The sequence below is a fragment of the Musca vetustissima genome, unplaced genomic scaffold, assembly GCF_032173495.1.
Source record: "Musca vetustissima isolate MV318-11 ecotype Yass unplaced genomic scaffold, APGP_CSIRO_Mvet_v1 utg14495, whole genome shotgun sequence".
Classification (NCBI taxonomy): Eukaryota; Metazoa; Arthropoda; class Insecta; order Diptera; family Muscidae; genus Musca; species Musca vetustissima.
In genome coordinates this window covers 97,133-121,118 of record NW_026879362.1, presented here as the reverse complement: position 1 = coordinate 121,118, position 23,986 = coordinate 97,133, and the positions used below count along the sequence as shown (strand labels likewise).

Here is a 23,986-nt window from a genome sequence, read left to right as displayed (position 1 = left end):
TAAAACATTTAGTTCTGCAAAATAAAAAAACAAAATCTCAAAACGAATCATTCCCAAAGGTAAGTTACTTATTTTTATTGCCCTCCCTCCAAACCGCCGCCGATACCAAGGAGGACGTTGGACTGAAGGTAAGCAAAGAATTTTAGAAATTAATTTAAAGTGAAAATCAAGAATTTTTGTTTCGTTGTTTGTTATTATTTCGATTGGCGAATCTGTGTGTGTACGATTTTATTTTTCCCGAAGCCGAAGGTCAAGTTCATTTTTTCGCACATGATCGATCGATCGATTGGTTGATCCAAACCAGCGACGATCGGTTATGTGATTTCGTCTTTTTTCTCGACGAACTTCCCTTCGTAGTGCTGATCGTCGTGTTTTCTTTGCCCGTTACATCGTTATTTGCGTTTGGTTGGTCATTTCGTAGCGAAGTTTTTTGTGGTGCACCCACCAACCACCACGACTCTTCTGTGTGTGGCATGAATGCATCTGTGTAAATAAAATTGCTTGCCTTCACGTCTGCGATCGCACGGATCCTCGCAGCAGTGTGAACAGTGATTGGTGTTGTTTTGATGAGATGAGAAAATCGTTTGCCGAAAGTCCATGACAATAAAGTGTAAATTTAGATCGCCGATTCGAAGTGTTTTTGGTTTTTTTTCTTGGCAAGCAATGCAAGTGGATCACTCAGTGATTGATTAATCGATTCGCCTGATCATTTGAAATTCAATTTTCGAAACGTACGGTCGTTTCAGTTCGTTCGGAACTGTCGAGTCATTAGCTACGCCTCGAACGGACCGAGCACCGCCGATTACGTCCTTTTTTTCTTGACCAAAAAAAAAGAAGTTCCCCCAGAAGAAGAAAAAAAAGAAAATCTTTGAAAGAAATTCTCCATTTACGAAACGTGTGTGTCTGTTGAGTGTAGAGCCGAGGGGAATAAAAATTCATAAAAACCGGGAAGAAATTTATTTACGAAGCCTACCTATCGAAGCGAACAATATTTTTTCGAAATATTTCATAATTTAAAAAAAGAGAGAAAAAAGAAAAGAAACTTGGAATCACTCCCAGTGACCGGATAATCCTTTTTTGTTTTTAAAGAGTCTCGATCGAACACCACCGCCACCACCTCGAACAGGATGGGTGAAACCGAAGGCGAAACCGCGGCAGCCGATGCCCGTGGCTCAGAGGAGCCAGAGGCAGCACCAGCCCAGGATACTCTCCAAGTGCCAGCGCAAAAGAAACGCAAGCTGAAGTCCCCGACTCCGGGAAGTCTGCGTGGCCGTAGTGCCACTCCCATTCGTGGACGCAGTCAGACACCCTTCACCCTCTACATGACCAGGCGTAGTGCCACACCATCGACATGGCGCAGCATTACTCCCTTCCTGAAGCGTGAGGAAAAGGAAAAGACTCCCTTCGAATTGGGTCGCGATCTCAAGACCCTGCTGACCTGTAACACCGCCGTCTTTGATCGTGCCCTCGTTATGGACATTTCCGAACCTTTGGAGGCCCAGAAACCTGTACGTTACATAACCTCTGATATGTCCGTCATTGATCGTGCCGCTGTTATGGACGTCTCCAACGTTGAGGTTATCTACGTCGTTGAAGAGTACGAAGAATACGAAGAGGAGGAGGAAGAGATCGTTGTCGAGGAGGTGAAACCCAAGAAGAAGGGTAAGGGTGCCAAAAAGGAACGCAAACCCAGACGTTCGGCCGACAAGGAAGGCTCCGCCGAGGCTGGCCTCTCAGAAAGCGAAGGTGGCGGCGATGAAGGCGGTTCGCGTGAGGATCGCGAAGAAAGCCTTGACCTAGATGAAGGCGACGAACCCGAAAAGGGTAAGAAGGGCAAAAAGAAGGCCGCCCCCAAGAAGAAGGAGAAAAAGGAAAAGTCTCCCAGTCCCAAGTTGACTTTGAAACTTGAGTCGGGTGGTGGTTCAAAGGCCAACAAGAAAATGTTTGAAGAAAAGCAACAACAACCAGCTGGTCCTGGTCCCAAGCCTCCACCAAAGAAGAGCAAACTGGCCCTGCAAATGGAGGAGCAAGCCAAGGCCGCCGCCAAGGCTGCTGAGGAGGAGGCTGCCAAGGCTGCGGCCAAACCCAAGGGTGAAACCTTTGAGGAGCGTCAAAAGCGTCTCAAGGCCGAGGAGGAGGAACGCGAACGCGAAGAGGCCGAACGCCGTGCCCAAGAGGAGGCCGAGGCTGCCGAAGCCGAGGAGGAAGAAGAAGGCGGCGAAGAGGGCGAATCCGGTGAAGGTGAGGAGGGTAGCTCACGTTACGAAGAATCCCGTTACGACGAAGACGACGAGGAGCAGGAACAAAACGAAGACGAAGAAATGGATGAGGTCAGCGAATTGCCCACCGAGACAAGACGTAGCAGCAGTTCATCCGAAGGCTTTACACGTCCCGATCCCGACGACGAGGAACGTTGGAAACAAATTGCCGAAGAGGAGGGTGAAGAATTCGCCACCCAATTGCGTAAATACAGCATCGCTGTGCGTCGCAGCGAGAAACAACGTGACGAGGAATGGAAACGTATGCGTGAGCAGAAACGTCTGCCCCACTTCATTGTTTTCCTTTCCGATCGTACCGTCGAGGCTGGTCACAATGTCCGTTTGGCCTGTGCCGTCGGTGGACCTGAGCTATCCGTTAAATGGTTTAAGGATGGTCGCCAACTGGAACGTGACTCGACACATCGCATTATCAACAATAATAATATTTTAGCTTTAGAAGTAGTGAATACAACGATTTTGGACTCGGGAGAATACTCCTGTGTCATAGCGAATATGAACGATGAGGTCACATCGTCATGTTATGTGACCATTTACGAAGTATTTAAAGATCAACCGGCACCACCGTCGTTTAAATTGGTCAGAGGTAGGTTCGAACACAATCAAAACTTTTAGGGGAATGCTTACAGCGGAACCAAATCCGTTTACAATGAAGGATATTGATGTGAATTTTTTTCAATGCAAATTTTTGATCTAGAAAAAATATTTTTAATTGAGGTATTACTAATTTCTATGTTTCAGCAGCAATTTTAAATGTTGCATATACATTTTTTTAAATGTTGCATCAATTTTTTCCAATGTTTCATTGTCATTATTAAATGTTGCATCAACTTTTTTTTAATATTTCATCAACATTTTTAAATGTTGCATACACATTTTTAATTGTTGTTGGTTTTTAATTAATTTTACCAATGTTGCACAATGGTGCATCTATGTTGCAATAACATTTATCAATATTGAAATAAATATGTAAACCAAACACCACCATTTTTTCAAAAACAGAAACAATTTTCTTCGATTTTTATTAATCGTTTTCTATGTTGCATATACATTTTCCTATGTTGCAAGATCATATTTCATTGTTTTAGAATAAATTGTATTGATACATCAATATATTCTGTTAAAAAATCGACAAATTGTCATGTTAAATAAAAACTCTTCCAATGTTGCAGCAACATTTCAACATGTGGCATGAAGACTTTAATGTTACAAATCATTTAATAGCAATTATATTAACCTTTTAAACATAAAAACTAAAAATTTTCAATGTTGTAAGAATTTTCTCTAATGTTGCAACAACATTTTTACATGTTGCAACATAATTTTCAATTGTTACACATTTAATTTTATTTTAATATAACTGTTTTGATTAAAAAAATCACAAAAATTGTCTTAGTATTTTATATTTCTAATGTTGCAGCAACATTTCAACATGTTGCAACTGGGGTTTCCATGTTGCACAATAAATTTACTATAACTTTTGTTTTTTTTCATATAAATAGCAAAATTATGAATTTAATATCAATGATTTCCAATGTTGCAACCACATTTTTACATGTTGCAACAACATATTGCAATGTTTGTCTTTATATTTGAAGTTAACAAATATTTGTTGTTGATATAAAAATATTTTTTTTTAAATTTTCAAACATGTTGCAATACTATTTTTACATGTTGCAAGAAGATTTATTGATGTTGCAAGTTCTTTGAAAACATTATATCAACATATGCGACATAAAAACGATAAACAAAAGGGTTTTATAAATATTTGCCAATGTGGCAACAACATTTCTACATGTTGCAAGATGCATTTTTTAAATGTATCTCTTGGTATTTGCATTTAATAATTATTTTCTTGATAAAAAACAAAAATTTTTTTACATTTTTCCAATGTTGCAACAACATTTCTACATGTTGCAAGATGTTTTTCCAGTAGTAAACATTGTAATTAAAATAAACATTTAATTTATATCGGTACGACAACAAAAATGTTAAATTTCCATCATGTTGCGATGACAATTTAGAATGTTGCAGTCATATATTTACATGTTGCTGCAACATTTTGAAATGTTGGTAGTGAATTGTTAACATCCAATCCACATTTTCTCATTTAAAACTAAAAATCCGTTAAATAAAAAAAATTTACACATGTTGCATCAACATAACGAATGTTGCAGCAACATTTATAATGTTGCAATAGTATTTTTTGATGTTTAATAAACATATTAACAACTTAAATTGTTGCTCAATTAATTTTGCTTCATCGAAACTCAATGTTGCACATACATTTACCATGTTGCAAGTATTGCAATTGAAATGTCGATTAAAAATTCACTTCTTTCAATTTTGAATAAGTTATCTTTTTAAGATAAATCAATTTTTTGCCATGTTGCATCAACATATATGAATGTTGCAACTTCATTTCCCATGTTGCAATTGTGTTTTTTTTATGTTTTAAAAACTTTTCAAACGACTTTATTCGATATTTAATCATTTTGAGTCCTGTTGCAGTAACGTAACCTAATGTTGCACATACATTTACCATGTTGCAAGAATATTTTTTGACGATTTTGGAAAAAAAATCTGAAATGTTTAAAATTTAATTGCAATTCAAATAATTTTTGGTCATGTTGCATCAACATATATCCATGTTGCTGCAACAGTTTTCATGTTGCAATGTAGTTTTGTTTATGTTTAAACAACATTCTAAACACTTTTAATCAACATTTAATAATTTTTTTCCTATGTTGCATCAACATAACTCAATGTGGCACATACATTTGCCATGTTGCAAAAACATTTTTGATGTTTTTTTTTCAATTAACAGATATTTGAAATTGAACAATAAAACACAATTCAATAATTTTTTTTTCATGTTGCATCAACATAGCTCAATGTTGCACATATATTTTTTATGTTGCAACAACATTTTTTGATGTTTTTTTTCAATGAGCAGATTTTTGAAATTGATGAAAAAAAAACCAATTTAATAATTTTTTTGAATGTTGCATCAACATAACCAAATGTTGCACACATATTTTCCTTGTTGCAACAAACTTTTTTGTAACTTTTTAACATATTAACATGTGGACGCCAACTTTAATCAACGTTAAATAATTTTTTTCTATGTTGCATCAACATAACCCAATGTTGCACATACATTTTCCATGTTGCAACAACATTTTTGATGGTTTTTTCAATAAACAGATTTTTGAAATTGATCAAAAAACCAGTTCAATAAATTTTTGGTCATGTTGCATCAACGTAGTCCAATGTTGCACATCCATTTCCATGTTGCAACAACATTTTTTGTAGTTTTTTTTTTAATGAAAAAAAAATATTTGAAATGTTTGAAATTACATTGAAATATTTTTCGATGGTGCCTCACCTCATTTTCATATGTTGCAAGGACCAAGAACCTCATTGTAAACGGCTTTGAATTTTTGTAAGCCTCCTATTAGGACTTTTTAAGGATTCCAAAGATTAATTCTTATCCATTCACGCCCCCTCCAGAATACTACCACTTGCGTGACGATGAATTGACCATCGAGGTGCACATCCATGGTGTACCCCGCCCTGTGGTCACCTGGTGGCGTGGCATGTTTGAAATCAAACCCAATGTTAAGTTCACCAAATTGGAAGAGGCCCATGGCGTCTACAAGCTGTTGATCTACAAACCGAATAATCGCGATAGCGGTGCCTATCTCTGCAAGGCCATTAACTCCAGTGGTGAAGCTCAGATTACCCACTCGATTGAGGTGGGTAAGAATCTGCATTATCATATTCCGGGTATTTTCCATGCTCGCGGTCGTTTGAGCAAGGTAAAGGAAGAGGAGGCCCGCAAGGCCATGGAAGAAGCCATGAAATCGAAGGGCGATTCAGATCGTCGTCGTGCCGAAGCAGCAGCAGAGGCTAGATCTCGAGCTCCACGTGCCTCACCTGAACCCTTGGTGGCGGCTAAGCAGAAATTGCAATTTGCCACCCAATTGAGAGATCGCATGGCCCTGGAGGGTACCACGGTGAGGTTTGTCTGTACCGTCATTGGTCCCTCGCCCAATTGCCGCTGGATGAAGGATGACGAATGGGTGAAGTATAGCGAAACGGTCAAGAACCTTAGCGAAGAAGGAAAGGCCATTATTGAGCTGCAAAATGTGACGAGCGATTCGTCGGGTGTTTACAAGTGTGTGGCACGCAACGATTACAGTGAAATTGACACCTCGTGCTACTTTAAGGTGTATTCGGCCAAGACGGATGGCGATGAGCATGAACCGATTTTTGCCTTGCCACTTCGAGGTAGGTTGGTGTGTGTGTGCGGTGTTTGTGTTCGAATTTTCATTGTTATCATCAAATGTTGCGATCAAGCGATCGATAGATCAATCAGATGTCGGATCAATCACTTTGTGTTATTGTCGTTCACTTCGTGTTCGCTTTGTTTTCGGAAGGTGTATCAAATGATCTTCGTGGCTGTGTCCATTTTTTTGTTGTTGGATGTCTTTCATCTTTACATAGCGTTGTCGTTCCGATTTGTTTGATGGCCAAAAATAGTTCGATTTTTGGCCTGGGAAATTGAGTTTAAATTTATCTATTGATCACTCTCTCTCGCTCTCTTTTCTGCACTCTCTCTCACTCGTTCGCTTCCTCAGATGTCTATCACTCTTCACAAAACGATCTGATTCTCGACACGAAAATCCGCGGCAACCCACGTCCCGTCATTACATGGACCAAAGACCAACTGCCCGTTGTGCTCGACGATCGCGTCGTACAGATCGAACATTTGGATGGCATTTGCGAGCTAATCATTAACAAGCCCACACCGGCGGACAGCGGAAACTACACCTGTATTGCCACCAACAAATTGGGCTCGCAGCAAACCTCTCACAGTGTCGTTGTCGATATCCAGCACAGTTCCAGACGTTCGAGTGTTTTGTCCGGTGCCATGTCCGAAGCCGACAGCCAGGGTGGCAAGAAGGAGCGTCCCCAACGCTTGCCCAAATCGAGCAAAGATGAAGAGGGTAGCGGCACGTATGAGCGTCGCAGCCGTATGCCTGAACCACCACCAAGATCGATGTTGTATTTCGATGCTAACATTTCGAATCGTTATGTTGCCGTCGGTTCCAAGGTTAAGCTACAGGCTGTGGTCAATGGACCCAACCCGACATGTAAATGGACCAAAGATGACCAGAATGTCCAGTATGGACCACGTATTCGCAATATGAATCGTGATAGCTTGGCTTCGTTGGAATTCTTGAATTGTCAGCCGGAGGATTCGGGTACCTATACCCTAACCGCCCAGAATGAATACTGTAAGATCACACAGACGGCGAAGTTGTATGTGTACTCGCCGACAACAGGAAGTGAAACGGAACCGGTATTTGTGCGTCCCGTTAAAGGTAAGGCAATACTAAGTTTTATGGAAGGGGAAGGAGGGTATATTTTTTGTTAAAAAGAATCTAAAGGAGATTGTGCAACACTATAAACGAAACAAAGAAACTTATGTAATCCGAGTAGAGGGAAGAAAAAATGCAATTGAAAAAAATCCGACTGCAGGTTCGTTCATCTTGAGAACAACAACCACAAGGTGAAAAAATCACAACAACAATTAGTTTTTATTGCATTTGCCAAATAAGAAAAGTACACCGTTTCGAAGTAGAAAATTTTTTAGATTAAAAAAATTTCGGAACCTAGATAGAGGGCCTAGTACCCTGCCGAACGTACAGAGGGTCAATCACCCTACTGAACTTTTATGAGAGCGATGATTATTTCGGTAGTCCAAAACTTTGATTGTGATCTTCGGGATCATCGTCGGTTCTTGTTTAGGTGATTGACCTGCAATAGGAACTTCCTACTTCCCATTCGGATAAGTTGTGCACTCCTTAACCTAGATAGAGTGTCTAGTACCCTGCCGAACGTACAGAGGGTCAATTACCCTGCCGAAATTTTATGAGAGCGATGATTATTTCGGTAGTCCAAAACTTTGATTGTGATCTTCGGAATCTTCGTCAGTTCTTGTTTAGGTGATTGACCTGCAATAGGAACTTCCTACTTCCCCGCTCGGATAAGTTGAACACTCCTTTAAATGTTGTGCTTTAGATAACGGAGATAATTTATCTAAAGTTTTTAGATAAATTGTGTTATTTGATTTTAGTTCAAATATTTATTTATTTTTTATTAATGATCAATTTTGTGGATAAGGTAGATAATTTATCTAGATAATCAATTTTATCTTTAGATAATCCGTATCATATTGTATCTAGATAAGGAAAAAATGCTGATAAGATTTCTGAATTATTACAAACAGGTAGATAATTTATTTAACCAATTTGGATAACACGGATAAATTATCTAAATTGTTAGGATGACAAAGATAATTTATCTACTGTTATCTGTAAGTGTATTTTCTAAAGAAGTAGATAATTTCGAAGTGTTATTTGTTTATTTTGATAAGTTGGGGTAGCACAGATAAATTATCTGAAAATTGTGGATAACTTATCTGAAATGTTAGAATAACATAGGTAATTTATCTGAAGTATCAGGATACTGTGAAAATATTTTCTAAAGAAGTAGATAATATAAAGGTGCCATCTATTGACTATAGATAACGTGTATAGAAGCTTTAGTATGATGTAGATAATTTATCTTAAGTATCAGGATATTAGGACAATTTATCTGAAGGGGAAAACATACTCTGAAATTTTTTTCTTTATGAAGTAGATGATATAAAAAGGTGTTATCTATTGATTATAGAAAATGTATAGATAAACTTTATGATGGCATAGATAATTTATCTAAAGCATGAGGACAACCTCAAAATAATTTTTAAAAAGTAGATAAGCTATTGAGTGTACATTGTACATAGATATATAATTTATCTGATGTTTTATTTACTGAATTGGTAGATAAGTGTAAAAAAAGTGTTATCCATTGATGGCAGATAATGCCTAGATATGTGTTATCTGTATTGTTTGGATAACAAAGATAATTTATCTGAAGCATAAGAATACTCTGGAAGTATTTTCTAAAGAAGTAGATAATAAAACATGTGGTATCTTTTGACTATAGATAATGTGTATAGAAGCTTTAGGATAATATAGATAATTCATCTAAAGTATCAGGATATTAGTTTAACATGGACAATTTATCTGAAGGAGAAAGCGTACTCTGAAAATGTTTTTCTAAAGAAGTAGATAATGCAAAAAGATATTATCTATTGATTATAAAAAAGGTATAGATAAACTTTATGATGGCATAGATAATTTATCTAAAGCATGAGGACAACCTCAAAATAGTTTTTGAAGAGTAGATAATCTATTGATTGTGCATTGTAAATGGATAGATAATTTATCTGATGTTCTATTCACTAAATTGGTAGATAAGTGTAAAAAAGTGTTATCTATTAATTTCAGATAATGCATAGTCTTATCTAAACTGTTTGAATAACAAGATAATTTATCTGAAACTTTTACTCTGAAAGTACAAAGTAGATTATATAAATTTATAAATATTAATTGTAAATAATGTGTAGATAAGCTTCAGGATGACATAGATAATTTATCTAAAGTTTTAGGCTAATTTCAAAATTGTGTTTTGAGAACAAGATAATATTGACTGTAGAGTGAGCTAACTTATCTAAAATGTTAGGATAACATAGATAATTTAGTCTTTACTAAATTAATAGATAATTGCATAAGTGTAGATAATTTATCTAAATTATTATGATGCTCAGGAAATATTTTCTAAAGAAGTAAATTAGTTATAAGATTTATCTATTGATTGTAGATAATGTGTAGATAAGGCATAGATAACTTATCTGAAAATTATGTATAACTTACCTAAAATTTTGCCATGACATAGATAATTTATCTGCCGTATAAGGACAATCTGAAAATATAGATATATTAAATTAGATAATGTGTAGATAAGTGTTTGAATATTTAAAACAACATAGATACTCTGTTAATGACATTTAGATAATGAAGATAATGCATCTGAATGGTAGATATTTCACATAGATAATTTATCTATGATTTTTAGATAACATAGAAATTTTATCTGATATATATTTCTTAATATATGTATTATCTAATAACTATATATGACATAAATAAAACATTATGGACCTTCAGATAACATAGATAAATTGTTTAGATAATTTTTTATCTATCTTTGATAATTCAAATAACGGATTTTATTTAGTAGCTGACTTATTTTTGAATCTCAGTTGATATCTATGTTTCCTTTGGCCCTCTTAGATAATTTATCTAAGCCATATTTAGATAAATTATCTTCGTTATATCACCACTTAATTGTTAACGATTTTTCCTGTGTTTGTCTTGAACTTTGAGTGTGCGTTTGTGTCATCTCTTGATCCAAAATCTAATGAGTCACTCTCTTTCGTTCTCTATTTTACGCTCTGTCTCTCTCCTGCTTCCCCTCTCTCTTCGCCGAACAGAAACCTATCACTTGAACACCAATGAATTGATTTTGGAAACCGGTGTTCGCGGTGAACCCACACCCACTATTCAATGGCTCAAGGATAATATCGACATTGAGGAGGGTGGACGCATTCACAAGTTCCATCATGCCGATGGTACTCTGGAATTGGTTATCGATTGCCCCAATCCCAAGGATAAGGGCAAATACATCGTTCGTGCCGAGAATAGTGCTGGCAAGGCGGAGATTACCCATTTGGTTGCCTTCGAGGGCAAGGAACATCACATTGCCGACAATATCCATGGTGTCTTCCATGCCGATAAGAGCTTGCTGAAACCGAAACAGGTGGAGGAAGAGAAACCCAAGGCGGCTCCAGCCTCTGCGGCTGATGCCAGCGACAGTGAGACGGATAGTAAGGGTAAGAAGAAGGTACGCAAGCCACGCAAGGATGATGAATCGGAGGCAGAAGCGGCTTCGGCATCGATTTATGTCTCGGATGTGGCCTCGGAAACCGGATCGCTGAAGAAACGTGAAAAGGTGATTGGTATCTATTTCCCCACAAACATGAAAGATCGTGTGGTTGCCGAGGGTTCGAAAGTAAAGATTTCCTGCTTCTTGGAGTCCAAGGAACCTCAAGTGAAATGGTTCAAGAATGGTGAACCATTGCAGAATTCACCCAAGTGTCGTGGCCGCTACAATGAGGGTCTGTGTATTTTGGAAATCCCGGCGGCCACTTTGGAAGATGCTGGTGAATATAAATGTTGGGCCCGTGATGAAACCGGTGAGGCATCGACCTTCTGTCGTTTGGAAGTTTATTCCGATCCTGGATCCGGCGATACCCCACCCACCTTTACCCGTAACATTAAGGACACCTATCATGGCAAGCTGCATGAATTGCAATTGGATGTCCATGTACGCGGTCTGCCCACACCCACCATTACCTGGGTGAAGGATGGTGTGGTCATTGAACCCAATGACAAGTATCAGACCACAGAACATGAAGATGGTACCTGTGAGCTGTTCATTATGGATCCCACTCCACAGGATAGTGGTAAATATGTTTGCCAGGCAGAGAATCGTGAAGGTACAGCGGAAATTACCCACATGGTCACGGTGAAACCTAAGGTGCGTAGACCTGTTTCGCCAGGACGCGATAGACCACCCGTGAAGCCTCAAGGCGATGAAACCGAGGAGGAGAAAGCCGAAAGGAAAAAGAAACGTGAAGAAGATGAGGAGAGCAGTGGTGGTGGCCGTAGACATGGTGCCGGTCCACCACCAGACCTTAAGAAATTCCTATACTTTAGAAATTTCCTATCGAATCGTACCGTCAAGGCTGGCACGAATGTCAAATGGATGGTGGCCATTGATGGGCCCGATCCAACTGCTCGCTGGTTCTTTGGCGATCAACCGATTGCCTTTGGACCCAAGAGTAAACTGTCGATGCAGGATGGTATTGCCTGGTTGAATTTGATTGATGTTACAGAGGAGCAAAGCGGTACCTATACCCTGAAGGTTAAGGGTTCGGAAAATGAAATTGTCTCGTCGTGCAATTTGTTTGTCTATTCGACGGGCAAGGAAGAGGTAATTGCACCCGTTTTTACCAAAGGCATTAAAGGTAGGTGGTTGAGATTTTTTTAGATTTAAGAAGTCTTGAGTGTCCGAACTCTCGTGTGTGTGCGTGTGTCCAGTGATCTGTTTGAAGGTATGTAGTCTCGCATTTTTTACTTTTCGCTCTCTTTATTAAATAGAGCTCGGCTTAACACAAAACTGCTCTCATTTAGTTTTTGTTCTCTCTCTCACTTCTCATTTTGGCACTCATTTGTTTTTATGTACTCTCTCTCTCTCTCTTTGTCTTGTTTGTCTCTCTGTCATGTGCTCTCACAGATGCATATCATAGTCATGAAAATCGCCTTACGCTGGAATGCAAGGTTTCGGGTAACCCCAAACCTTCGGTATATTGGCAAAAGGATAATTCCCGCCTCCCTGCCGAAAGTGAGAAATATAAATATGCCGATCTGCAGGATGGCATAACCCAATTGATTATCGAGAGACCTGAATCCGGAGATAGAGGACTCTATACTTGTTACGCCGAAAGTGAAAGTGGCCAAATGAAAATCAGTAAATTCGTCGATGTCAGTGATTATCAGACCAGCAAACTTCAGAGCGAGGTGAGAGTGGCTCCTCGGGAACCTGGCGATATGATGATGTCGTTAGAAAAATCCGATAAAACCATTGAAGAGAAAATAGAGGAGCGCCAGGAAAGGAAGTTACGCACCATGGATGCCAAGTTCAAATTGAGTGTCGAGACACCCATGAAGCCCATGGTTATGGCATCGGGCACCAAGGCCCAATTGATTTGTTATGTTAGCGGATTCATTGAGGATGTCTATTGGCTGAGGGGTAACGAGCGCGTAACCAAGGATTCCCGACACAAAATCTACAATATAAATGGTGCTTTAAGTTTGGAAATCTATGATGCCCGACCGGATGATAGCGCCCGCTATAAGTGTGTGGTGAAAAATAGTCGCAACACCGTGGAGTGTGAATGTGATCTCAGCATTTACGATAATGCCACGGACAAGTTACCCTCTAGCTTCTGTAGCCCGGTGACAGGTAAGATTGATCTAGAAATTGGAGAACCCATCACTTCGCGATCATAACATCCGAACTTACAAAAATATGTATTTTAATAAAAAAATTCCAGCCACCTTTGATGCGGATCGCTGTGAAATAATACTCTCCTGTATGGTACATGGCCGTCCCAGTATAACCTGGATTCGTGATGATCACACCATTTCCAATAATCGTTATCGCGTCCTGGAGGAACTTGGAGGTGTGAGTAAACTCATCATACGCAATCCCATACCCTCGGACTGTGGCACGTTCTCCTGCTTTGCTGAAACGAATGAACGCATTGAGGCCATAACAAAGGTCATACGTATTAATGATCTCAAGAAGTTGATGGCTGCTGCGGCGGAACAGGAAATGAACGGGTTCGGAACACAAAAGTCGCAACAAATCCCAAGCTCCTCCGCCGGCTTAAGGGAAGAAGAAGTGGAAGAACAAATTGGCCCCTTCTCGGGACGAAAATCTCTGGGCCGAAGTATTGCCGCGGGCCGTAAACCCTTGTTCAGTTCTTTGCTTCATGATCGCACCATGGCGGAAGGTGGTAATCTGCGACTCACCTGCAGCATTGTCTATGATGGCCAAACGAGTGTGGAATGGACGAAAAATGGCCGCGCTCTACCGAATGATAATCGCTACCACACAACATTCCACAACGGGGAAGCGATATTGGAAATTGTTGCTGCCGAAGAACAGGATAGCGGTCAATATATGTGTCGTGCTCTCAACGATTATGGCGACTCGGTGACTCAGAGCAACATTCGTATCTATAAGCAGTATGAGAATGCACCCCAACCCGCCACGTTTGTACAATCGATCAGAGGTATTTATGCGAAAATTTTGGGAAAAATCTGATTTTTAGGTTCTACGAAGTTCGGAAGAAAAGCATTGCTCCGATGGGAATCAAAATTCATACATCACAAATCAATACACTTCACACCCACACATACATAGATACATACACACACATGTTTTGTGTTGTTGTAGTTGTATGTCAACTGTATGAAAAGCAATGTCTTGTTTTGATTCGTCCCACTGTGCAATTATTTTTTATATAACTTTTTTTGGTGTGGCTAAGCAGGGTAAATTTGAAAAATAATTTTTTAAAAATCCACGCCCTTAAAAAAATATTTTTTTTTTAAAAATCCCATAAGAAATATAACTTAGCCACACCAAAACCTCTTCGAAGTTCTGTAAAAAAAAACAACAACTAATAATGCTCTCTCTTCTCTCCCCCACGCCCTTCATCATCCCCCGCCACAACAGACACTTATTCTCTGACAGAAAATGAGTTGGTATTGGAATGCCGTGTCCGCGGTAAACCACGTCCCGAAGTACAATGGCTAAAGGGTACTGAGATTTTAATACCCGGCGAAAAATATACCCAAATCGATGCCGATGATGGCCAATCGAAGTTGATTGTACACAACCCGACGGAGAAGGATGCCGGCCTGTATGGCTGTGTTGCCCGTAATGAGGGTGCCGAAACCAAGATTACCCATCAAGTCGATTTCAGAGGCCGTGAGAAATACGCTCTCGATCAAACATTAGGTTTCTATCATCGTGATCCCAACAAGCCCCATTTGGTTAGTCCATTGGGTAACCAGGTGGTATGTGGTGGTGGTACCATTGCCATCACTGCCGAATTTATGCAAACCGCCACACCCATTGAGGTACAATGGTTCCGTCAACGTCAATCGTTGGCCGGTCAGCCGGGTGTTAAGACATTCTATGAACGTGGTGTTTATACGCTGGCCATTATGAATGCCGGTCCCGAACATGAGGGTAGCTATACGTGCCGAGCTCAAAATGCCTTTGGACGCATTGAATCACATGCCACCGTGGATGTGGCCATCGGAGTGGAGAAAGATGAAAGACCACCTCTGTTTTTGTCCAGGCCTGAAACGGAAATGAAAATTGCTGTCGGAGATCCCTTCTCGATTTCGTTTAGAATTGCTGGAGATCCAAAACCAAAGTGTAAGTATTGAAATATTTTTCAAAAAATCACGCCTTAAAAAAATATTTTTTAAAAAATCACGCCTTAAAAATATTTTTTTTTAAAAATCCGCGCCTTCAATTTTTTTTAAATCCGCGCCTTTATTTTTTTTTTTTTAATCCGCGCCTTTATTTTTTTTAAATCCACGCCTTCATTTTTTTTTTTTTTAATCCGCGCCTTTATTTTTTTTTCTAAATCCGCGCCTTTATTTTTTTTAAATCCACGCCTTCAATTTTTTGTTTTTAAAGTCCTCGTCCTTGAAAAATATTTTTTTTTTTATGTTTTAAAAAATCCACGCCTTGAAAAATGTAAAAAATGGACACCTTGAAAAAATATTTTTTTTTTAAAATCCACGCCTTGAAAAAATATTTTTTTTAAAAAAATCCACGCCTTGAAAAACTATTTTTTTTTTAAATCCGCGCCTTGAAAAAATATTTCTTTAAAAGATCCACGCCTTGAAAAAAATATATTTTTTTCAATTTTTTTTTTAAATCCGCGCCTTTATTTTTTTTAATCCGCGCCTTTAATTTTTTTTTAAATCCACGCCTTCAATTTTTTGTTTAAAGTCCTCGCCTTGAAAAAAATATATATTGTAAAAAAATCCATGCCTTCAAAAAATATTTTTTTAAAAATCCACGCCTTGGAAAAGGATTTTTTTTTTAAATCCACGCCTTAAAAAAATATTTTTTATAAAAGTCCAAGTCTTCAAAAAATATATTTTTTTTTAAATCCACTCCTTGACAAAATATTTCTTTAAAAGATCCACGCCTTGAAAAAATATATTTTTTTAAAATCCACTCCTTGAAAAAATATTTTTTTTTTTAAATCCACTCCATGAAAAAATATTTCTTTAAAAAATCCAAGCCTTGAAAAAATATTTTTTTAAAAAATCCACACCTTGAAAAAATATTTTTTTAAAAAATCCACACCTTGAAAAAATATTTTTTTAAAAAATCCACACCTTGAAAAAATATTTTTAAAAAAATCCACGCCTTGAAACAAATATTTTTTAAAAAATTCACGCCTTAAGTTTTTTTTTAAATCCACGCCCTGAAAAAATATTTTTTAAAAAATTCACGCCTTAAGTTTTTTTTTAAATCCACGCCCTGAAAAAATATTTTTTTAAAAAATCCACACCTTAAAAAAATATTTTTAAAAAAACCACGCCTTCAAAAAATATTTTTAAAAACTCCACGCCTTAATTTTTTTTTTAAATCCACGCCTTGAAAAAATATTTTTTTAAAAAATCCACACCTTAAAAAAATATTTTTTTAAAAAATCTGCACCTTGAAAAAATATTTTTTAAAAAATTCACGCCTTAATTTTTTTTTTAAATCCACGCCTTGAAAAAATATTTCTTTAAAAAATCCACGCCTTGAAAAAATATTTCTTTAAAAAATCCACGCCTTGAAAAAATATTTCTTTAAAAAATCCACGCCTTGAAAAAATATTTCTTTAAAAAATCCACGCCTTGAAAAAATATTTCTTTAAAAAATCCACGCCTTGAAAAAATATTTTTTTTTAAATCCACGCCTTGAAAAAATGATTCTTTAAAAAATCCACGACTTGAAAAAATATAACCTTAGAAAAATATTTCTTTAAAAACCATCCATAGTCTTGAAAAAATATTTCTTTAAAAAATCCATGCCTTGAAAAAATCTTTAAAAAAATCCACGCCTTGAAAAAATATTTTTTTAAAAAATCCACGCCTTGAAAAAATATTCTTTAAAAAATCCACGCGTTGAAAAAATCTTCTTTTTTTTAAAAAAACAACGCCTTGAAAAAATCTTCTTTTAAAAAATCCACGCCTTGAAAAAATATTCTTTAAAAAATCCACGACTTGAAAAAGTATTCTTTAAAAAATCCACGCCTTGAAAAAATCTTCTTTTTTTTAAAAAAACAACGCCTTGAAAAAATCTTCTTTTTTTTTAAAAAAACAACGCCTTGAAAAAATCTTCTTTAAAAAATCCATGACTTGAAAAAATCTTCTTTAAAAAATCCATGACTTGAAAAAATCTTCTTTAAAAAATCCACGCCTTGAAAAAATCTTCTTTTTTAAAAAAAAAACGCCTTGAAAAAATCTTCTTTTTTTTAAAAAAACAACGCCTTGAAAAAATCTTCTTTAAAAAAATCCACGCCTTGAAAAAATCTTCTTTAAAAAATCCACGACTTGAAAAAATTATTCTTTAAAAAATCCACGCCTTGAAAAAATCCGCGCCTTGAAAAAATATTTCTTGAAAAAATCCGCGCCTTGAAACAATATTTCTTTAAAAAATCCGCGCCTTGAAAAAATATTTCTTTAAAAAATCCACGCCTTGAAAAAATCTTCTTAAAAAATCCACGCCTTGAAAAAATCTTCTTAAAAAATCCACGCCTTGAAAAAATCTTCTTTAAAAAAATCCACGCCTTTGGTAGGCCTTGAAAAAATTAAAAATATATATTTTTTTTTTTAAATTCACGCCTTTTGTGGAAACTTCAAAAAATATTTTTTTTTATTAAAATAAATAATAATTTATGTATTCTTCTGCTTCTTCTCTTTTCAGTGACTTTCATGAAGGGCACCAAAGACATCACCAAATCCGATCGCGTCAGCAAAGAAGTTTCCGATGACTATACCCGTTTCACCGTACAAAAATCACAGATTTCCGATTCGGGCACCTATTTCGTTGTGGCCCGTAATAATAATGGCACTGACAGAATATTTGTTACAGTTGATGTAAGTCCAAGTTCTAAAATCTTCAAAAAAAATGTGTCGAATTTGTTGTGGTCCAGGTCTTTTCTAGTGATGTCCCGATGTTTGTTGGCAGTGCTGTCCTCAGTGTCAAATTTAAAGAAAAAATGCAAAATTAACCCTTTTGGCTTTGCTTTTCTCTCTCTCTCTCTCTTCTTCTTCTTATAGATTAAGACACCCAAAAAGAAAGATTAAGCCTTACTGTGTGCCACTTCGCTTCGTCACTACTTATTTTTTTGCTTTAGTTGTGTTCCCACAAAAAAAAAATAACACCAAGAACCAAACCTGCATAGCTCTTAATTTTTATCTGACCTCTTGAACTTGCCACATCATAACAGAGATTTGAATATCTTGCTTCAGTCAAAATCTGATTCTATTTTATTTTTATTACAAATACTTTTAATTTTCATTAAATAACATTTTTTTCTTATATAACATAAAATAATAATAATAATGACATGAAATATTAATTATTAATTAATACATATAAAACTATATAAAGTTATTTATTTATATATATAAACGAGAAAAACAAAAAATAGAAACAAATATTTTTATTATTATTGTTGTTGTGAAAAATAATCACGAATTCTATTTCCCGTCCAACCATCTTTTTCAACACGGCGAAATCTGTACGACCAAAAATTACAACAACAACAAAAACTACAATGCCTACGATTTCCGTAGGTTATGCCTAGAGCCCGTTCTGAAACTCCATCAGCACCACGCTGGGGCCTACCATTAGAGAGTTATCCTGATGTTTCATATTTCAAAGGTAAGTAGAATTAATTTCCCAGAAAATAGAAAATTGTTATTGTTGTTGTTTTTTTAAAAAATTGCACTTGTCAAATGTGTATCAGTGATGGTAAATGTGTGTGTGTGTTTCAAAATAAAATTAAAAAAATAGGTACTTTTAATGATTTTAGGAACAGAAGATTCAGAAAAAAACAATTCAAGCGATATTAAGCAGTGGTAAATTTTAAAAATAGTCTTCAAATAGACTAACAAATTTTGAGAAGCTCAACAACCTCCATTGAATAATTCAAAATAATTGTGAAAAAAATATTTAAAAAAAATCATTAAAAATACTTTATAAAATCCACCATGTAAAATTATTTTAAAAAGGCCACACTTAGAAAAAAATTATAAAAATATCCAAAATAAAAAAAATTATACTCTAGAAAAAAATATTTCTTTTAAAACTCAATTTTTAGAAAAATATGTTAGGTACTAAATTTGGTACACTTTTGTAGCATGGGAACGGATAGAGGTAAAAATGCGAAATGCGAATCAAGGTTGATAAATAAGGTCTATCAAAGGAGTTGGTTTTGGAAGTGTGTACACAGGTATACGAAAAGTACCAAACAGTACTAAATTTGGTACATTTTGGATTTAGGTGAACTTATATAGCTGAAACAAATATTTGGAATTAATATTACACTTGGAGTATAGAATTGAGGTTTAAAAAATAGTTTTAGAAATTCGTACTTATGTGTACTAAATGGTACTAAATTTGGTACAATTTGGATTTAGGGTAAACCGAATTCGAATTTGGATGAATCCTGAAATTTAAAATTAATAATATCGTCGGCGAGTAGAATTGAGATATGTAGCTAATTTAAAAAAAAGAAATCTTGTTATGTATACGAAAAGTACAAAATGGTACGATATTTGGTACAATTTGCATTTTGGGTGAAACGACAGAGCAGAGGAACCCTGAAATTGGAAACTAAGATTACAACTGCATTGTAGAATTGAGATATATTGGTAGTTTGTGATATTCGTACTTATGTGTACTAAATTTGGTACAATTTGAACCAATAGAGTTGGAATCTTGAAATTTAGAGTGAGGATCACTGTTAGGGTGTTATATGTACGAAAAGTACTAAATTTGATATAATATGGATTTAGGTATATAGGTTAACCTAAATCCAAATTATATCAAAGCTGAAACAAATATTTGGACTTAATATTACACTTGGAGTATAGAATTGAGGTTTGAAAAAAAGTTTTAGAAATTCGTACTTATGTGTACTAAATCGCACTAAATTTGGTACAATTTGGATTTAGGGTAAACCGATTGGCGTGGAATCCTGATATTGGGAGATAAGATATTTATTGGATTGTCTGATTTAGGTAGTTATGGAAATTTGTACTTATGTATAGTAAATGGTACTAAATTTAATACAATTTGGATTTGGGTGGAGCGAAAGAGCTCGAAACATGAAATTTTAAATTAAAATTATCGTTGGAGTGCAGCATTAGAAGTTTTGTTAGATGTTTAGGAAATGAGTACTTATGTGTAGGTGCTTAATGGTACTAAATTTGGTACAATTTGAAAATATGATTTCTGTTGAATTGTTAAGGTGGATAGTTATGGAAATTTACATCAATGTGTACTAAATGCAACGAAGTTTGGTAATTTTTGGATTTGGGTGAACCTATAGAGCTCGAATCGAAAATTGGAATTAGTTTTGGAAATAAGTACTACAAGAGTAGAAGAGAGAACTTTAAAAGAAAAGACCCTGTAACCAAACAGTCATGGTGGTCCTAAAGCTATGGAAGGCCGTCAATCATGCAAAACTATTCGAGGATATCGAGAAGACCAACGTCCGGTCGTGTTGGAAAGGTTCAATAATCAACTATATGTATGGTCGTCAGTCATCTGTGTAATTTGGAAGCAGAAAGGCGAGTGAAACAATTATGATATTCCACAACAAACGGAAGTCGACCCTACATAGCTGATTTTGTAAGTTTCCTCCATCTGAGGAATATGACATTCGACGACTAAAATGAAACTCCCGCATGCTGGTCGATGGAGAGTAGCTTCTTAGCACCAACTACACCAAGATAATGGCTTTAACATTCGACAACTTTTTCAAGTCATCTGCGAAATCCACCGTTATTTGCAATAATCTGAGAAGTAGGAACAAGGTCCCTAAGATGTTCACACTTGGGGTGACCTTGTTGACATCTGGGTAAATCATTCTACCGATTAGTGATTACCTATGCGACGACAGTGTGGTTGGCAAATATAAGCAATACAATGTAAAATAATAATTTTCAGAACTGCCAGCGAATGCCGCCCTGAGAACTGCAACAGGGTGCCTCCTAATGACATCTTTATGAAGAGATGAAGATCATACCCTCCATCGGCACAATCAAATGTTGTGAATGCAATACCAGCATAGGTGTTATCTCGGGAACACTCTAGCCATAGCCTTATGGAGAGGCTTCTCCCGCCCAGACACGTCAACAGAAAGGTTTCCATGATCTTGAATGCTATCCAGGCTTGCCAGATTCAGACGCCAAGGAAGAAGAACAATACCATCTGAAAGATATACTCGGAGATCATCCGCCATTGAAAGCAGCAGAGCAGAAGTAGCTGCCTAGACAGACATACTGGACCATGAATTGACGTCACGATACCTAACAAACTATATGTGCCTGAAAATAAAATCGATTTTAACTAGACTCAATCCGATATTCTGTATCTTCGAACTTGATATAAATTCGGCAGAACTGTTACGATGTGCAAAGTTTGAATGTAATCGGTAACTCCCTTCGAGAGTTTTCGCGTACACTAGCAAAAATCCAAACCATCGAAATTAGCTAGGACACGTATAACTGATTTCTGTATAACATTGCGATTTGGTTTAATGTTTTGGACGTCCTAGATCGAGTCCGAGGATGAGACTTATTGGTTCGCTCCTTCGATATAGAACAAATGGAAAATCCCAATTGACCCAAACTTTGCACATCGTAATATTTTTACCAAACCTTGAGTATGTCCGAAGATGGGACCCATCGATCCACTCCTTCTAGTACCTCCCCCACAATGTGTTCAAATTTTGAAAATTTGTTATACATTTCTCTAAATCAACCTCGTCTGGTACCTCTCCGCAAACCCTCCACTGAGGGTATACATCTGCCGGCAACACCGACTGATACTTTTTTTCTTGTTAAACTGCCAACTTTTCCGGGTCATGTTTTGCATGTTGAAATTTTTCACTCGAATGCCCAACTCCATTTGATCCGCTAAAATTGATCGAGTTTCATGAAATTTACCGCCAAATAAAATTGTTTTTTTTTTTTTTTTTTGAAATCGTACCACAAGGTATAAGGCCCATATTATACTTGGAGTGGAGGTAGGTCAATAAATTATGATCCGAAGTAGTTAAAATATATTTTTGTATATTCTCGTCCTAAGGTAGTTTTTTTAGACTACTAAGAATCAGAATCAGGAACTTGATGTTTGGTCCCTGAGACCCTCGTACCAAGATAGTTTTTTTTTTGACTTTTTTTAAAATCACAAAAAAATAGTTTTCAGGTAGTATTTTCATTGGGGTCTCACAGGGACCTGATGTTTGGTCCCTGAGTTGCAATGGAAAAAAGAAAATACGACAGAGCTCGCAATATTTCAGCCAGAGTTTTGAAGTTCTCCAAATACATTGCTACTATAATTAGGATGGTTTGTATTCAAACTGGGTTCAGTTTCAGTTCACTTTTAGGTATAGATAACCACTAGAGAACGGTACCGGCCATTATTCGGCATTTTAGGAATCTTGAATATATATTTTTGAGTTCTCATTGGGTAGAAAATCTCCCTACCAAACAATTAACAATATAGGCCCAAGATTCAGGGTAGCTCCCATATAACGGTATCTTCCAAACTTCGATATTTTGGGGGTCTTGGGTAAGTTTTTCAACCGAATTGTTTAAAAATTCTCATTGGGTAGAAAATCTCCCCACAAAAAATTATCAATATTGGTCCACATTTTATGGTCAATTGTCAATTTATCGCAAGGGTCTAAATCCAAACCGAATTTTGTGTATGTTTTCGTGATTTAATTGGTGTTGAGTTCACCCTATTGTCCTGATGCCGTCAATCCTGTTTGTCTGCCTGTCTTTGTCACCAAAAATTCTGAGATATTGAAAATCCAATTTTTCATTCTCTTCTCTATTTTCAGATACAAACATTTATTTAATAAAAATAAAAAACGTTCTCAATACAAATAAAAACCATCTGCAAAATGCCACTAATTTCAAAACTAAAACAAGTTTAACCTTGGATTATAAATCTGTTTGTCTAGAGACAAGCAACAAAAACCACAACAAAAAAAAACAATATTTGTATTTATTTTTGTAATTTTCCACGGTCAATCAAATGTTGTTGTTTTTTTTTTAGTTTGAAAATTTGTTTTTCCTAGCTCACGACGAATTGTATTATTGAAGAACGTGATTTAAAATTTGTTTTTGTATTTCAATTTTTTTTCAATATTTTTGTTTTCAAAACGTATTTCCAAAATGGATTATATCAATCTAATCCAGGTTTATACATTTACGTATTGCATAAAAAGCCAAAAAAACAACAAAACACACTCACACATACGCACATCTATAGAGAGACACGAAAACACACTCACACACACTCAGCTATATTTTAATAAAAAGAGTAAAAAAACAAAATAAAAAAATGTTTCTCCGGCGGAAAAAAAACAACAACAATGTAGTTTTATTTATTTACTCAAATTGTTGTTTTTGTTGTAATTCACAATTACAAAGAAATTTAGATATTTGTATTAATCTCTTCCCCAATATTTCCACTTTAGATCCCCCAGCGGCCATTACCACCGAACCTCTGCTCGTCGATTCGGGACCCACACACATTTCCCTGTCATGGGGTAAACCTCCGTACTACAACAACTCCGCTCCCGTTATTGCCTATAAAGTAGAAGCCTGGATTGTAGGCCACGAAGGTGGTGCCATCTGGAAGGAATTGGGTCTAACGCCAATTAATTCCTTTGATGCCTTCAATCTCAAACCCAATGTCGAATATCATTTCCGTGTCACACCCAAGAATCGCTATGGCTGGGGTCCGTCGGTGCAAACCTCAAAACCTCTACAGGTTGGTGGTGTTGAATGCCT

The 23,986-nt window shown here is 36.4% G+C and overlaps 1 protein-coding gene across 1 annotated transcript; it reads left to right on the top strand.

Annotated features, from left to right (window-relative positions):
• The first annotated feature begins 1,117 nt into the window (after positions 1-1,117).
• Positions 1,118-18,272, top strand: LOC133324260 (muscle M-line assembly protein unc-89). The gene is made up of 7 exons (XM_061533107.1): positions 1,118-2,862; positions 5,790-6,569; positions 6,920-7,666; positions 10,726-12,321; positions 14,598-15,308; positions 17,871-18,043; positions 18,227-18,272. Exons 1-7 carry the CDS (start codon positions 1,128-1,130, stop codon positions 18,251-18,253), a joined length of 5,769 nt encoding a protein of 1,922 aa, XP_061389091.1. The 5' UTR covers positions 1,118-1,127; the 3' UTR covers positions 18,254-18,272.
• Positions 18,273-23,986: the final 5,714 nt, after the last annotated feature.